Below are 17,340 nucleotides of genomic sequence, written 5' to 3' on the forward strand. Positions count from 1 at the left end.
GGTTATATACTTTTGTGGTGCTCGGACACCAGGAATATTCTGGGGGCCCTGCTCCAGCACTATTTGGAGCTGGGTCTCTCCCCCGGCCCTGCCTCGATCAGGCCCCGGCCCCTGCTGGCCTCCCCCTGCCCCGCCACTGCCACATCCCTGCCTGGAGCAGGTCCCGGCCTCCACCTGCCACCCCTCCCCCTGTGTGTCCCCCCCCACCACGTCCCTGCCTGAAAGAAAGCAGTGCAACGCCTTTCCCGTGCCTGCTTGTGCTGCTGGTGTAGCACATTCCTAGGTGGAGCGGCTCCCGGCAGAACTGCTGTCTGCTGCCCCAGCGTCCTAGTGCCTGCCAATCACTAAGGGCAAGGCAGGCTGCCCTTACCCTGCCCTTCTGCCCTAGCCCTGAGCCTCTCCAACGCCCCTCATCCGCAGCCAGAGCCCTCATCCCCCTGCACCTTAATCCTCTGCCCCAGCCCCGAGCCCCCTCCTACATCATGAACCCCTCTTCCTCAGCCCCAACCCTCAGCCCCCTGCACCCTAATCCTCTGCCCCAGCCCTGAGCCCTCTCCTGCATCATGAAACCCTCATGCCCCTGCACCCTAATCCTCTGCCCCAGTCCTGAGCCCCCTCCTGCATCATGAACCCTTCATCCCCAGCCCCAGCCAGAGCCCTCATCCTCCCACACCCTAATCCTCTGCCCCAGCCCTGAGCCCCTTCTGCATCATGAACCCCTCATCCCCCTGCACCCTAATCCTCTGCCCCAGCCCTGAGCCCCCTCCTGCATCGTGAATCCCTCATCCTCAGCCCCACAGCCCTCACCCCTGCACTCCCTCCTATCCCCAAACTCCCTCCCAGAGCCTGCACCCCTCACCCCCTCATGCGCCTGCACCCCCAGCCCAGAGCCTGCACCCAAACTCCATCCCAAAGCCTGCTCCCCTCACTCCCTCCTGCACCCAGCACCCAAACTCCATCCCAAAGCCTGCACCCTGCACCCCTTCTGCACCCTAATCCCCAGCCCAGGACCTGCACCCCAGACCTCCCCTCCCCAAGCCCCCTCCCAGAGCCTTAGGCAGGTGGGGGCGGAATTTGAGGGGGCAGAGTTGTGGGGGTGGGTTCTGGGCACCACCAAAATTTCTACAAACTTGCCACCCATGGTTACTGGAGAGCTTCTACAGCTTTGGAAGAGCTCCTCTGGTGGCCTGAGATGAAGGGCAAGGCCTAGTCCTCCACGGTCCAGCAACAATATTGGACGGCCTCCAAATTCCATAGGTGAGGGGGATTAACCATTAGCGAGGAATGTGAAGAGACGCTGCTACCTGAAAATTATCAGATTAAAAAAATTCTCATTCTTTTATGTACACTCTGTGTTTGACCCTGACCTTTCGAATCCACATTAATCATTTTATACTATTGCCTGACCAACCAGATTTCTTAAAATGTCTCACACACCTCTGGTAGAGCAGTAGTTAAAGTAAATCAGAACAGGAAGGGGGACTCAAAATTGTGGTAGTTAATGTGTTGGGGTCTCAGTCATGTGGTGATGCAGTGTTGTATCATCTTGTAATGCTGGAATGCAACAAGGGGAAGTGGATGGGTATAAAGAGAACAAATATCAGGAAAGTATTCCTGGTCTGCAGGAGGTCCTAAGCATCCAAGCAAAAACACACGTTTATGACAATAGCCATGCCTATCACGTAGGTTTGACCTGGAAGGAGAATCTGTTTTGATGTAAATACAATAGATTAAACAATGGATGGTCCAGGAATTCTTAACCTTGCAAAATTTTGTAATACCTAAAGCAATTTTCTGCATTCTAGAAAATTTTAAGATCGTTTGGGAAATATATATTTTTATACTTGACCTCTTCTTTTCCCCTTTCCCCCCTTCCAAAAAATTACTAAATTTTTAATTGTAATTTGGTAGAGGCAAGTTGTGTTCTATTAAATATATATTTTAAAAATGCACCAAAGCCGTCAAAATCAGTGGGGCCTCAACATCTCAAACAACAACTCATTATCCTCTCTCCTATTCATAAGGAATCCTGGTATCCTGTTTGTCTTCCATCTGAAATCTGGCCTCCCCAGCCCCATTTCACCTGCCCCAATCCTGACATCTGAATCTAACATTAATGGGTATTTGATTGCATTATTTTGGCACCAGACTTGGTATACAAATATTTAAATATCTTTGACCTACTAAGTTTCACACATTTCTTTTCCTTCCTTTATGATACTACTTTTTCCAGTCTGCCTGCCTGCCTTTTTTTCTTCGTTTTCTACTTTTCCCAGTAATAAAATTTTCCCCTTCCTCCATGGAAATCTCCCATTTGTCCACTACCTCTAGTTTTTCCATTTTCTTGTTCTGTTCTTATCTGTTATTCTCCTTTTCTGGAGTAACAGCAGGGGAAAGAAAGCCAACAGGGCCATTTTGTTGCTCCTGGAATCTGTTTTTTCTGGACTGTAGTTGGTAGAATGGGAGATGTGTCTCCCCTCATCTGTACCCCTTCTTCTGTTGGAGCTAGTGACAAGGATGTCTTCCTTGGAGTTCCTCTTCTGTGAGGTGCTGCTGCTGCTTCACCTACTGGCAGGTGTTCTGGGAGGCCAAGAAACTCCACAGCCAGACTACTCCTGCTGCTCCCACTTCAGATTCCCTGTCTTGGGTCATCACTTTACCAACCACTGAGAGTGTGGAAGGAGAGGGATCTTCTCTCTCCCAAGCCAGAATGAGTGAGAGGGGAAGTATTCCTCCCATGCTTAGTCTTTAGCCTATGTGTTAAACGGTAGGTATTACATGAACACATCTCACAGGTACATGGAGCTGACATACTCTCAAGCATCATTCATATATTAAATGGATTCGGAATGTTCACCGTGTTATAACATGTTTTTTTACAAGAACTTTCTTGTACTTAAAGCTGAGCCTGCATATTGTATAATATATAATCTTTTGATGTACTTATTTTCAACAGCTTTTACCGTTTTGTTCTGGAGCCAGAACTGACCTCTGGAGCCAATAATCTCTTTCCTTCTGGACCTGTGGCAAAGTTCCTAGAAATGCCAGAAACACTACTTTTGACTTTAAACATGATCACTCCTGAAAGCTGGTTGGTTGAAGCAGTAAACAGTTCTTATGATCTTGATAACATTCATTTACAGGATGTAAGTAGTAATTTCTGAACACCTCTGAAAACTATAGCTGGATCATATAAGCAGAAACCAATAATAATTTTGCATAAATGCTTAATATTTCAGTGAATTACTTTGTTAATCTTTCCCCCTTTTAAATCCCATCTTCTCCTGTCAAGATCTCTCAGCAGCCTTCTTTTTTTCATAAAATAAACAAAACCCTAAGAATTAAGCAATAAATTATACAAAATTAGCAAAATTATTAGTGTATAATAGCAGCACAGGCAGTTACTGTTGTACGTTGAAACAATAGTATACACCTCTAACCCAATATAAGTCTGTCCTTGGGAGCCAAAAAATCTTACCGCATTATATCAAACTTGCTTTGATCCGCCGGAGCGCGTAGCCCCTCTCCCCCTCCCCGGAGCGCTGCTGTACTGTGTTATATCTGAATTCATGTTATATCGGGTCACGTTATATTGGGGTAGAGGTGTATTTATGAAAGTGCACATCTTCTTGAATTAGGATTGAAACAGTGAAGTAGTCATTCCATATGTTAGCCTTTCCTTTCCTTTTATTGAGTATTTCATTTTAGCTTCATCATCTGGCAAAAACTGGGTTTTGAATATTCCAGTCTATTCAGGATCTTCCATATTTTGTTCTTTGTTCTCATTATTGTGTACTATTGCTTCTTGAACTTCTTCTAGGGAAATGTCCAAAAAACTTATGACCCTCCTATAGAGGTCTTGACATTGTTTAAAATTGAGTTTTATCAGTTTCATCAGTGGATTATAAGATGTTTTCATATATTCCACATTAATAGAGACTGTTTAATTCACACACTCTGCTCCCAACTTTCCAATTGCACTGTTCCATTGAAAGCATTGCTTTAATCTCGGTTATCTGCGGAGTTTAGTAATGCACATGCATAATATTTAATTTGTTTCTCACTTCCTTTTAACTTGGCTTGAAACTTGAGATGTTGAGTATGCATTTGTAAATATATTTGAAAGAGTAACATCTACTACAGTTTATTTTGTCCAGCAGTATTCACCACAGTTTTTTTTTTCTCAGAATAAACTATAGATTCTTCTTCTAGTGATGTCCCTGTGAATGCTCCACTTTACGTGTTCATGCACCCCTGCACTTGTAATCAGAGATGTATGGTAGCAGTGCCCGATTGGATCGCACATGCGCGGTCCCGTCTCACGCCACTTCAGATGGTGATCTGGCTCTGTATGACCAATCTCTCCTCCCCCTCTCCAGTTCCTTCTCTTCTGCCTTTGACTATGAGTTGGAACATTTAGCTGCACCTCAGAGCTTACTTAGCAAAGAATAACTCCAGTTAGTTCTAGTTTTGTTAATACTTAGCCCTTTTCTTTTGTTTGTCCCTGTCTATTCTTAAAAAAAAAAATCTGTTTTTTTCTTGATTAGAAATAGGTTTTTATTGAACCGTGAGGGGACAAAATTCTCTCCACAGGAGCATGCCTGATTCCCTGGGCTTCAAATGCTGCCTCGCCCGTAGGATATCAGTGCCAGTGTTGGAAAGAGATTCTCAGTGTGTCCGCTGCCTAGGTGAGACACGCATTCCTCAAAAGTGTCCACACTGTCATAAGTTAAAATCTAGGACCAGGAAAGCCAGGGACTTATAACTGAAATTACTCTTAATGGAGAAGTCCCTGAGGCTGGTATCTGAGCCAGAAGCAAGAACCCCTGCGGGATAGAAGTCACCTATGGCAGCCTCTGATAGAGGCTCTTCTTCTGAGGCTCAGACAGCAGACCATCCAACCGTAAAGATGGCTAAAAAGCATCCTGCGGCTTCACTGATTTGGGAAACGGCCAAGAAAAGGTGTTCCCCATACTGGCTTTCTCAGTCAGTACTGACCACACTGTCTCTACAACTGAGATAGCAGCATGGGTACCATGAGAGCTAAGGATTCTAAATGAGCCAGCTCTGACACAGGTAGTAAGGGGAAAACAAAACCCCGTACCTTGGCATCGCTGGAACTGACCAACATCCAGCACCTAACAACTCCCTGCAACTGCAATCCAGTCTGCCACCTACCGGCGATATACTGCAACCTACGCACACTCCTGTACCAACATCGACCTCACAGTCAGCAGCACCATCTGCTATGACCTCAGTGGCACTGGCGATACTGAGTCAATTCTTACTACAAAAGGTTTTAGCAGTCTACTCAGTGCCTGAATTGCCTATCTTTGGCACTGACATCACCTCAGCTTGATCAGTTCTGAGTCACCTTTTCACTGCACCTTGCTGAGCTCCCCTTCTTTCAAGCAATGAACATGATAATAATGACAGGGAGATTTATTCCTCTCACCACTCTTCTCCCATTCACTATCTGGCTGGTCATGCCCTGTCACACAGACGTTATCATACTGAGGCCAAAGAACCCCAGTGGTACAGGTATCAATGGATAACACCCATGTCGCCTCTGCCACAGTGGTTGTATTGGACCCTATAGATGACATCCCTGTTATCACTGCAAACCTCCCAGCAACCCAGGGAGAGCACACATGAATCACCATCACCGTTGGTACTGGGACTGTTTCAATCCCCTGCAGAATAGAAGGAACCCTCTGACCAGGAAATTTGAACCTACCATCCACTTCTTTTCATCTTCTCCTGTTGACACCATCATGCCCCTCCTCCCAATGCTGGGGACAACTTTAAACAACGTCAAGACATCTATAGGAGCAGTCACAAGTTCCTTGGACATCTCCCTGGAAGAAGTCCAAGAAGCACAACACAAGCATCTCGACATACTACAGACATTGACTTCATCTGAAATCACCCTACCCATGAATGATGCCATCATGAAACCGGTTAGGTTGTTTCGGCAGACCCCTGCCAAGATTCCACCAACTTATCAGAGGTCTGGCAGAAAATACTATATTCTGTGAAGGGGCATAGATTTCCTCTCTTCCGACCCCACACTGAATTCTTTGGTTATGGATGCAGTCCACAGATGGGGCAGGGAGCCATTCCCCCAAAATACATCATATGACAAAGACTGGAAGAGGCTTGACCTCTTTGACCACATAAGGCTTATTCTTCGGCGACTCTCCATCTTCAAATGGACAGCTATGAAGCACTACTTGCAAAATACAACTGTATGAATTATGTAAACTTAGCAGATTTTATTGAATTTCTCCCTGAGGAGAAAAAAGAGCAGTTCAGATCACTCACCTCTGAGGGACAACTGATTACCAGAACAGCATTGCAAGCTGCCTTGAACTCTGCAGACATGGCAGCATACTGTAAGGCTACTGCAGTAGTCATGAGAAGAGCTTCTTGGTTGCATCTTTCTGGCATTCCCAGAAAGGTACAATCGACTGTTCAAGATCTTCTGTTTGGTGGACCAAACTCTTCATGGCCAAAACTGATGAGTCTCTACTCACTGTCAGGGACAACACTGAAGCCCTAGGTATTTATACCCTTAGGAACAAGAGAAAACAGCAAATATTACAACCCCCAAAGGTTCTGATCCACACCATATACACAACCAAACAGGCAGTACGAACCTCAGGGACATAAACAGAGCCTTCAAGGAGATGACAGCCTCCGTTTCAAGCTGCCATGTCCCACCAACCATCCTCCAGACGCAAGTTTGATGTATTGGTCGAGGGCCCAAGTACACCACATCTGTCAATGCTGGAACTCATTTCCATCTCTCAGACATTTTCAAACCATTGTATCCCATTTTACCCAGTTGGGCAGGCCACCACAAAAGACAGATGGGTATTGGAGATAATCAAAATAGAATATTCCATTCCATTTACTTTCATCCCCCCTACCCACCCTCCCTTCCCATCCATCTTCAGGGGACCCCTCTCACAAACATCTACTGTGACAGAAAGTAGCCCATCTCATTAATCTAGAAGCAGTAGAACTGTTACCCATAAAATACAGAGGGAAGGGCTTCTACTTGCATTATTTTCTTATGCAGAAAAAAACAAGAGGATGAAGACCCATTCTTGATCTCCAACATCTCAAAGAATTTGTAAAAACACAATACTTCAAGATCGTCACTCACTAACCACCATAATCCAGTGCTAGAAAGAGGGGACTGGTTCTCGGCCCGCGACTTCCAAGATGCATATTTTCATATAATCATCCATCCCTTGCATTGGTGGTTTCTCCGATATTCAGTAGGACAGGACCATTTGCAATACAAGGCCCTACCTTTTGACCTATCCACTGCCCATTGAATTTTTTCGAAGGTCCTTGCCGTTGTGGCTGCCTACCTGTGCAGAAATGAATTATGATATTTCCATACTTAAACAATTCTCTGCTGAAAGCACCGACAGAACAAGTGGCTCTAGAGTCCACAGAACAGTCACTTGCACTCTTTAAGAGTTTAGACCTCCAAATAAATCCACAAAAATCTACACTGACACCAGTACAGAAAATAGAATTCATTGGAGCCTACCTTAATTCTCCTGAGGCGATGGCCTCTCTTCCATGACAATTCCTCACCTTAACCAACCTGATTTTCACAGTACAAATCAGTTCACAAGTCATCTCCAGGATGTTCCTGCAACTACGAGGCCATATGGCCTCCACAAAGTATGTTGTCAGGCATGCAAGACTCCATATGTGGTGCATACAAGCCTGACTCCTCTCAGCTTACGTCCCACAAGCGCCTCGCAATATCAAACAAGATAAGACTCCTTGCTCTGGTGGACACAACTAGACAACATCTGTGAAGGGGTGCCTTTCACTCAAACTCTCCCAGTGATGACCATCACAACAGATGCTTCACTTCTGGGTTGGGGAGCACACCTACGCCAACACTCTACCCAAGGTCGCTGGTCCCCAGAGGAAACTCTTCTGCATGTAAATCTTTTAGACCTAATTGCTGTTTGCAATGCTTTCTCCAGTTTCTTACTGATCATAAAAGGCAAGACCATACAAATCCTTGTAGACAGTGTAGCTTGCATGTTTTATATAAACAAACAAGGGGAAGCATGATCAAACTCCCTACGCGTAAAAGCCATGAGACAGTGACAGTGGTGCATCAGACACAATATCCACATTACAGCACAATACCTAACTGGCTGCCAGAACACCACAGCAAATACATTAAGCAGGAATTTCTCCCAGGACCCCAAGTAGGAATTGGACACCCACATGCTTCGAAACATTTTCAAGCATTGGGGATTCCCAATGATAGACCAGCTCACAATGGTACAAAATACCAAATGCCCACAGTTCTGCTCCAGGGCAGGACTTGGTCACCACTCTCTGGGCAATAACTTCCTTGTGAAGTAGACTGCTCCTCTCCTATATGTGTTTCCTGCCCACCCCTCTCCTAGCTCGGGTGATCTACAGAATCAGACAGAACAACCCCAGGGTAATTCTAATAGCCGCCATGTGGCCTCACCAAACCCAGTACCTTTACCTTCTGAAGCTATCGGTATGCCCACCATGCATGCTCTCTCATCTTCTGTCCCAGGACTCTGGTCACGTTCTTCATCCAGATCCTCAAAGACTCCATCTCAAAGCATGGCTACTCCATGGCTCAAGAGATCTGAAATAACATGTTCAAATGAAGTACAAAACATTTTTCTACATAGCCACAGAACAAACACCCATGCCATCTATCTGCACAAATGGAAACAATTTGATGCAGAGAGCCAACAAAAACAAATTCCAGCAATCTCTTTCCTTTACTCCTAATACTGGACTACTTGTTACAACTTAAAAAATCAGGCCTTTCCATGAGTTTGATTAAGGCGCATCTCTCCACTATCACAGCATTTCATCACAAAGTAGACGAATTACCCATATTCACACACTCCTTCACCAAAAGGTCCCTTCAAACCCTCAACAGCCTCTACCTTGAGGTGAGAAACCCTACACCTAGTCCTTTGAATCCTCATCGACCCTCCATTTGAATTCAGAGCGACATGCTCTTTATTGCTTCTTTCTATGAAAGTAGCATTCCCTGTGGCGATTACATCTACCAGACAGGTGGGAGAATTGGGTATGCTCATGGCAGACCCACCATACGCGATCTTTTGCAAAGATAAAGTTTCCCTGGGGCCACATCCTAAGTTTTTGTCTAAAGTCACCTCATCATTTCACCTCAATCAACCTATCTACCTAAGAACATTTTGCTCCAGACCTCGTGAGGATAGATGACAGTCCAGACTACATACCCTGGATGTATTCAGAGTGTAGATCAGTGGTTCTCAAACTGTGGGTCAGGACCCCAAAGTGGGTTGTGACCCCATTTTAATGGGGTTGCCAAGGTTGGCATTAGACTTGCTGGGGCCGAAGCCCAAGTCCGAGTTCCCCCCCCGCACACGGCAGGGCTCATGATACAGGCCCCCCACCTGGGGCTGAAGTGCTTGGGCTTCTGCTTTGGCTCCCTGCCCTGGGCAGTGGGGCTTTTGCTTTGACCGCCATGTAGGGCAGTGAGGCTTGGGAAGTCTCAGGCCTCAGTCCCTTCTCCTGGAGTTGTGTAGTAATTTTTCTTGTCAGAAGGGGATCACAATGCAATGAAGTTTGAGAACCCCTGACATAGATAAAACAAAATAGTTTTGTAAGTCTCCAAAATTGTTTGTCTCAATCACCAAACGATCCAAAAGGAATGCCATATCCAAACAGAGGTTATCCAAATAGATTTTGGATTGCATCAAACTGTGCTACCATCAACATGACTGGCAACCGCCTGAGGGGATTCACACACATTCCATGAGAGCCTTATCGGCCTTCATGGCGTTCCTTAGTAATCTTCCTGTTACAGAAATTTGTAGGGCTGCAACTTGGGCCTCAGTCCATACATTTACTCAACTTTACACATTAGAACAACATGCAATCTCCAGTGCCCTGTTTGGACTCAGTGTACTCTCATCTGCTACGATTTGAACTCCTAAGCTCACAATTTCCACCACAGGGCACTGTTCTGAAGTCACCTAAAGTGGAGCACCCACAGGGACATCACTTGAAGAAGAGCAAGTTACTCACCTTGTGCAGCAATGTAGGTTCTTCAGCTGTGGGTTCTCCGCTACCCTCCCTTCTCCCCTCTACTTCGGATTTTCATACTAATGCTCTGCAGTAGAGAAGGAACAGAGGGGTCATTGGTTGCACAGCGCCAGATAACTGCCTGAAGCAGTGTGAGATGTAGATTGCACATGTGCAACCCAGCCAGGCACTGCTGCCATAAATCTCCAATTATGAGAGCAGGGGTGCATGAACATCTAAAGTGGCACACCCACAGGGAGACACATCTCCAAGAACTTATGTTATGGCACAAGGTGAGTAACTTGCTCATGGGGAAAGTAATATTTTCCATTTATGTTCCTATGTTTGATGCTTTGGGATTTAAGTACAATAGAATATAAAGACTGATTGTGACAACCCATTTTAAATCATCTTATTGGAATGATGACTGCTTAGATCAGGGATCGGCAACTTTTGGCACGCAGCTCGCCAGGGTAAGCACCCTGGCGGGCTAGGCCGGTTTGTTTACCTGCTGCATCCACAGGTTCGGCCGATCGTGGCTCCCACTGGCCATGGTTTGCTGTCCCAGACCAAGGGAGGCGGCGAGAAGCAGCGCGAACCAAGGTATGTGGTGGCCGTCGCTCCCATTGGCCTGGAGCAGGCAACCACAACCAGGGGGAACCGTGATCGGTTGAACCTGTGGACGCGGCAGGTAAACGAACCGGCCCGCTAGGGTGTTTACCCTAGTGGGCAGCATTCCAAAGGCTGCCGATCCCTGGCTTAGATCATAAAACAGAATTTTCAAAGTCACTGGTACAAAGAAGCAAAATTTTTGTTTTGCAAGAACTGGGTTCCACTAAACATTTTAATAGAAAGGCAGGTCAGTCAGGTTATAATGCATTTTAATTAATTCTTGTACTCCATAGGATGTGAAACTCTTTCCTTTAATAGCTTTAATGAAAAAAACCTATGACTTATCTTATTATAACCAAATGTCCATGAGAAAGGTAGGATATAAAACATATATTGGTTAACTAATTTAATTAACCAGTTACCTCATATACTTTTGTCATTGTTCTATGGATCTGTGTTCTTTAGTTAAAGTACAGATTAGATAATTAATGGAAATATATGAGGCTTTTATTAGCCAAAATAACTTTTAAGCAAGTAAGAAATTCTTCTTTGAATAATGTCCTTATGGGTGCTCCACTGTAGGCGTATGTGTGTCCCTGTGCTTCTGATTGGAGATCTATGGTAGCAGTATCCATTTGGCCCACACATGTTCTCTCCTCCTCATGCTCTGCGTCGAGACTAGTGCTGCATGGGCAAACCACCTTCAGTACCATCTCAACCACTTTGGCTAGAGATGGAGCAATTAGCAATGTATCAATGGAGACTTGACTCTTTAGAAATTTGTTCTTAACTAGTTTTAGTATTTTTCTTCTCAGTCTCGGAGGGGTTTTTTTTGTCTTCCCTCTTTAAAAAAAATAAGTTTTTACTTTACCTCTTTTTTTTCCCATACGAGGGATTTTCCATCCCCCCAAGTGAAGGGCATGTCCAGTTCACCCAGATTTAAGTGGCGCTTCTCTGGCAAGGAGTCCATTCCAGTAACGGATGGGTATTCACTCCGAGTCCATTGCCTTGGGGAGGGCCACATTCCACAGAAGTGTACTTTCTGTCAGCATCTAAAACCAGATCCCCAAAAAAACAGGAACTGAAATTAAAGCTGCTACTCATGGAGGGAGCTCTTCAGTCTGTGACTGACATATACCCAGACTCTCCCAGACAACGTGAGTCTTTCTGCAGCCTTCCACTCCAAGGCCACTGAACCAAGGAATAAATACTCGGACTCCACACATAAGACTTCCAGAAAGAGATCTTGAAGCCCTCATAGTGAACCCCAAATCAGCCAGAGGAGATCCATGGCATGTTCAGTCTCTTTGGTACTGATGGCACCAAAGGCATCTAAGCACACTACTCACAGATCATGTGGATCCAGTGCGACAGATACCACTGGTACACATTAGGACGCTATGGGCACAGGCACCAAAGCAGTGGTAATGCCAGTCAGGGACAAGATTGGAGACTGTGCTGCCTCCCAGAAGACAACATTGGTACAGACACTCTCAGTACCAGTGACTATGAGGCAACCATCATCGAACTGCTCGGTGCCACCAACATCACCAGCTAGCTCGATACTGCCAGCTCAATACCGGTAACCACTGACAGTACCAATTACTGTGGCACTGGGAACTGTTGGAATTTAAATTCTCTAAGGACCTCACAGTATCTGAGGTACCAGAGTCTCTTCTAATCAGTACCAGGCACACCTTGAGCCCAGGAATCACCACTGGCACTGAGTAGTGCATCTCCGGTATCCATATCGGCTCCACCATTTTCCAGTGGAGAGTCAGATAATGACAAGGAGGATGTCCTCTCCCATCACTCTCACTATGCTTCCTTCTGCTACCAACTCAGGCCTACCCTAGGTCTGGACCTCAACCCTCATGGTATGACCAACTGTGGTCTCAGCAAGGCATTCCTCCACAACCATAGTCTCTAGAGCTTCAGAACCTCCTGAGGAGACTAGAGGATGAGGTTACATCACATACTAATGTGACATTCTATACCATGGGGGAGCACCCTGTAACCCCCATATTTATCATTTGTATGTAATTGTGATATTGCATACACAGCCTGCATTGTAAGGAATCATGGGAAAGGTTATGATCTGCCTAAACCCACTGTGCCACCTAAATAAATAAATATATAATTAATGCGTCTGAAGTTATGAGAATTGTGTGATATGATTGTCACTAAAATATGCTGTCGGTTTGGGACGCACCCAGATACTAGCTCTCTAGAGACAATGACAAGGGAGGTAACCACACCCAGGTGGGTGCTGAATAGACATCACCAGCCATTGTCCAGCAAGAGAGTTACAATGCAATGAATCACTTTCACAAGGCCACACCAGGGGAGTTACTCAAACTTGCCTGGTAACTCAGCAATGCTCACCAGACATGCCTGGACTTGTGTTCTCCAACCACATAAAACAGAACCCAGTGGTCCCATGCTTGGCCTTTTCTCCTCCCCTCCACCTATGCTGCAAGCAACAAGGACACTCAGAAGACTTAAGACTCCAACAGAGGAGACTGGCCCAGGTTTCAAAGGTGAAACCTGTGTAATATGAACTGCAATATTGAGTGGGTTAAGAAAAACTGCTTAATCTAGATGTTGCCCAGCCTAATAGGGTGCAGAGTTTAGACTGTGTGCTTAGATTTTATTTTATTTTATTTTATTTTAGTAACCACTCTGATTTTTTGCCTGTCACTTATAATCACTTAAAATCTATGTTTTGTAGTCAATAAACTTGTTTTTCCAGTTTACCGGTGAGATTGCCTGAAGCATTTGGTAAATCTCCTCGGGTTTACAAAGGCTGGTGGTATATCCACTTTCCACTGATGAAGCGGTGAGCAAATTAATAACCTTGCACTGCTCGTCTTGAGCAGTGCAAAACAGTATATTCCTGAGGTACAAGGCTGGGAGCTGGGCGGATTTGGTTGATGACTTTATCTGTGTGATTCATGAATGGCTCTGGGAGAATTCATAGAATCTACCTGTGTGTGGGGCTCCACATGCAGTTGTGCTGAGTTATAACGATGCCTGGAGGGGTTTGCTGCTTCTCACTAGCAAAGCATTTTGAGAGACAGCCCAGGCTGGACAGTTAAGGGGGCACAGCAGTCCCACAGTCCCAGGGATTCCATCACAACTGAAATCTCTTCCTCCTCTCCAGATGAGACAGTAATGCCCCCTCCACCATCTATGGCAGATGATTTTAAACTCTTCCAAGACGGGACTAAGAGGGTGGTAGATAACATACAAGTACCTCTCAAGAAAGTAAAAGACACTCACCATAAGCTACTGGATATTTTACATGCATCCTCCTCCTCCAGGATAGCCCTCCCTATCAATGAGGTGCTGTTGGACCCACTAAGCTTATATGGTAAATGCCAGCATCAGCCACACCAACATGCAGTCGGGCCAATAAACAGTATTATGTACCTCCCAGGGATACGGAATTTCTTTTTTTCCCACCCTCCTCCTAATTTCATCGTGATAGATGCAGTGAACTCCCATGACTGGCAACATCATTCCAAGTCCACCCTTTGACAGATTGGAAGTGCCTTATCTTATTTAGGTGAAAGACCTACTCTTCTGCTACTTTGCAATTCAGAATTGCAAACTACCAGGCCTTAACAGCAGAGTATGATTACATAAACTGTAACAAACTTAACACCTTTATTGACCATCTCCTGGAATCACAACGGGAGCAGTTTTGAACCATTATCAGTGAAGGGCAGCTAGTGGCCAAAACTGTATTCCAGACAGTGCTTGATGCAGCTAATACAGCAGCCTGGTCCATCTCAACAGCAGTCGTGATGCGATGAGCTTTCTGATTGCATCTTTCAGGCTTCCTGAAAGAGGTGCAAACAGCTGTCGAGGACCTCCCCTTCAAAGGCTCTGTATTGTTTGCTGAGGAAACTGATGTGTCGTTCCACACATTCAAAGACTCCAGAGCCACACTTGGTCACTGAGGATCTATACGCCCCTTCAAAAGAGAAAATTTAGTCCTCAGACTTCTCACTAATACATCCGAGAATTATGTTTGCTTTTTTTGCAACAGTATTATGTTGTGGACTCATATTTAGTTTGTGATTCACTAACACCTAGATCCTTTTCTGCACTACTCCTTCCTAGGCAGTCATTTCTCATTTTGCATTTGTGCACTGATTATTCCTTCCTAAATGTAGTAGTACGCATTTGTCCTTATTTAATTTCCGTCTTGTTTACTTCAGACTATTTCTTCAGTTTGTCAAGATCATTTTGAAGTCTAAACCTGTCCTTCAAAATGCCTTCAACTCCTTCCAGTTTAGTATTATCCACAAACTTCAAAAGTGTACTCTTTGTGCCATTATTCCAAATCATTTATGAAGATATTGAACAGAACAGGACCCAGGACAGATCCATGAGGGACCCCATTCAATATGCCCTTCCGGCTTGATTGTGAACCATAGATAACTATTCTCTGAGTATGGTTTTCCAGACAGTTGTGCTCCCACCTTATAGTAGGTTCATCTAGGCTATATTTCTCTAGTTTGTTTATGAGATCATGAGGGACAGTATCAGAAGCCTTACTACAGTTGAGATATGTCACATCTACTGCTTCCTTCCAGCCACAAGGCCTGTTACCCTGTCAAAGAAGGATGTCAGGTTGGTTTGACATGATTTCTTCATGACAAATCCATGTTGATGCTTACTTATTATTTTCTTCTATATTCTAACAAAGGAATTGTTTGATTATTTGCTCCATTATCTTTCTGGACACTGAAATTAAGCTGACTGGTCTATAATTCTCTGGGTTGTCCTTATTTTCTTTTTTATAGATAGATACTATATTTTCCATTTTCCAGTCCCCTGGTATCTCTCTCCTCCTCCACGAGTTCTCCAAGATAATCGCTAATGGCTCAGGGATCTCTTCAGCAAGTTCCTTAAGTATTCTTGGATGTATTTCATCTGGCCCTGCCAACTTGAAGACATCTAACTTGTCTAAGTAGTGCTCAACTTGTTCTTTTCCAATTGTAGCCTCAGATCCTACCCTATTTACACTGATGGATGAAGAAAGTTCTGGATGGAGACCCTACCTTCAAGAGTGACATCCCTGTTAAGGGGACTTCCTCATCTCATTGGATTTGGGAGATGCATACATTCACATTCCAGTGTATCCCTGCTACCACAGGCTTCTGAGATTTGCTTACAGCATGAATCATTACCAGTACCAAGCACTGCTATTTGGTCTCTCGTTGGACCCCAGCGCATTTACAAAGATGCTGGTGGTGATCATAACTGGACTTGGATCCCAGGGTATTCACTGTATCCATGTCTGGATGATGTCTTATTCAGAGCCGCATCGCAGATCATGGCTCACAGTGCCATGATCCAGACTCTGAATCTACTGCAAGTGTACTGATTCATCATAGTATCAGAGGGGTAGCCGTATTAGACTGGATCTGTAAAAGCAGCAAAGAGTCCTGTGGCACCTTATAGACTAACAGACGTTTTGGAGCATGAGCTTTCGTGGGTAAATACCCACTTCGTCAGACGTCTGAAGAAGTGGGTATTTACCCACGAAAGCTCATGCTCCAAAACGTCTGTTAGTCTATAAGGTGCCACAGGACTCTTTGCTGCTGATTCATCATAAACACTGGGAAAAGTTCCTTGATTCCTTTGACAAGGATTTTCACTCGGTGTGGTGATAGACACGTCAGTAGTGCAGATCTGCCCATCACTTGACAGATTCTAGAACAGGGGTAGGCACGGGTGCCGAAGGCGGCACGCGAGCTGATTTTCAGCGGCACTCACACTGCCCGGGTCCTGGCCACCGGTCCAGGGCGTTCTGCATTTTAATTTAATTGAAGCTTCTTAAACATCTTAAAAACCTTATTTACTTTACATACAACAGTAGTTTAGTTATATATTATAGACTTATAGAAAGAGACGTTCTAAAAGTGTTAAAATGTATTACTGGCGCACGAGACCTTAAATTAGAGTGAATAAATGAAGACTCGGCACACCACTTCTGAAAGGTTGCTGACCCCTGTTCTAGAAGATTCAGGATCTGATATCCATGCTGGTCCAGTGCAAGAGCCCATCCATAGTTCAGTGCCTTAAGCTATTGGGCCTCCTAGTCTTGTGCATAGGAATCATTCCCTGGGTAAGATCACTTCCAGACCTTTCTTCTGAAAGTATGGAGCCACTCCTTGGAGCACATGGAAGATCACATACTGGTCCTACACCAGGTCATTAATGTGCTGAGATGGTGGGTGGTTCTAGGCAATGTCCAACAGGGTCTTCCCATATGCCTTCCTGATCTTCAGGTTCTTACCACAGACTCCAGCCTGAATGGATGGGGAACACATCAGAACAGTGAAGGGCATCTGGAGTGCTGGGGAAAGGAACCACAGCACCAGTCTCTTGGATCTAAGAGTGGTCAAGCTGGCTCCTCTGAGATTCTGAAGCCAGCTGGAGGGCAATCATGCCCTATTACAGTCCGATAATACGACAATGGTTGCATATGTAGGCGGGACAGGAGCATAGCTCTATATGCAGACACAGTTGAAATAAAGGAGTGGGCAGAAAAGACTCTCTCTTCCCTAAAGGCAATTCACATAAAAGGGGAGCTGAACCAAAGGT

The 17,340-nt window shown here is 45.0% G+C and overlaps 1 protein-coding gene across 2 annotated transcripts in view; it reads left to right on the forward strand.

The window, feature by feature from the left end:
- The window catches only part of UGGT2 (UDP-glucose glycoprotein glucosyltransferase 2), a 280,647-nt gene that overhangs the window by 187,980 nt on the left and 75,327 nt on the right, over nucleotides 1-17,340 (forward strand). For both annotated transcript variants that reach the window (XM_050947053.1, XM_050947062.1), the window contains one exon: nucleotides 2,957-3,146. In XM_050947053.1, coding sequence (XP_050803010.1) covers nucleotides 2,957-3,146 — 190 coding nt within the window. The remainder of the gene's footprint in view (nucleotides 1-2,956; nucleotides 3,147-17,340) is intronic.

This window comes from Gopherus flavomarginatus, chromosome 1, assembly GCF_025201925.1.
Source record: "Gopherus flavomarginatus isolate rGopFla2 chromosome 1, rGopFla2.mat.asm, whole genome shotgun sequence".
Lineage (NCBI taxonomy): Eukaryota > Metazoa > Chordata > Testudines > Testudinidae > Gopherus > Gopherus flavomarginatus.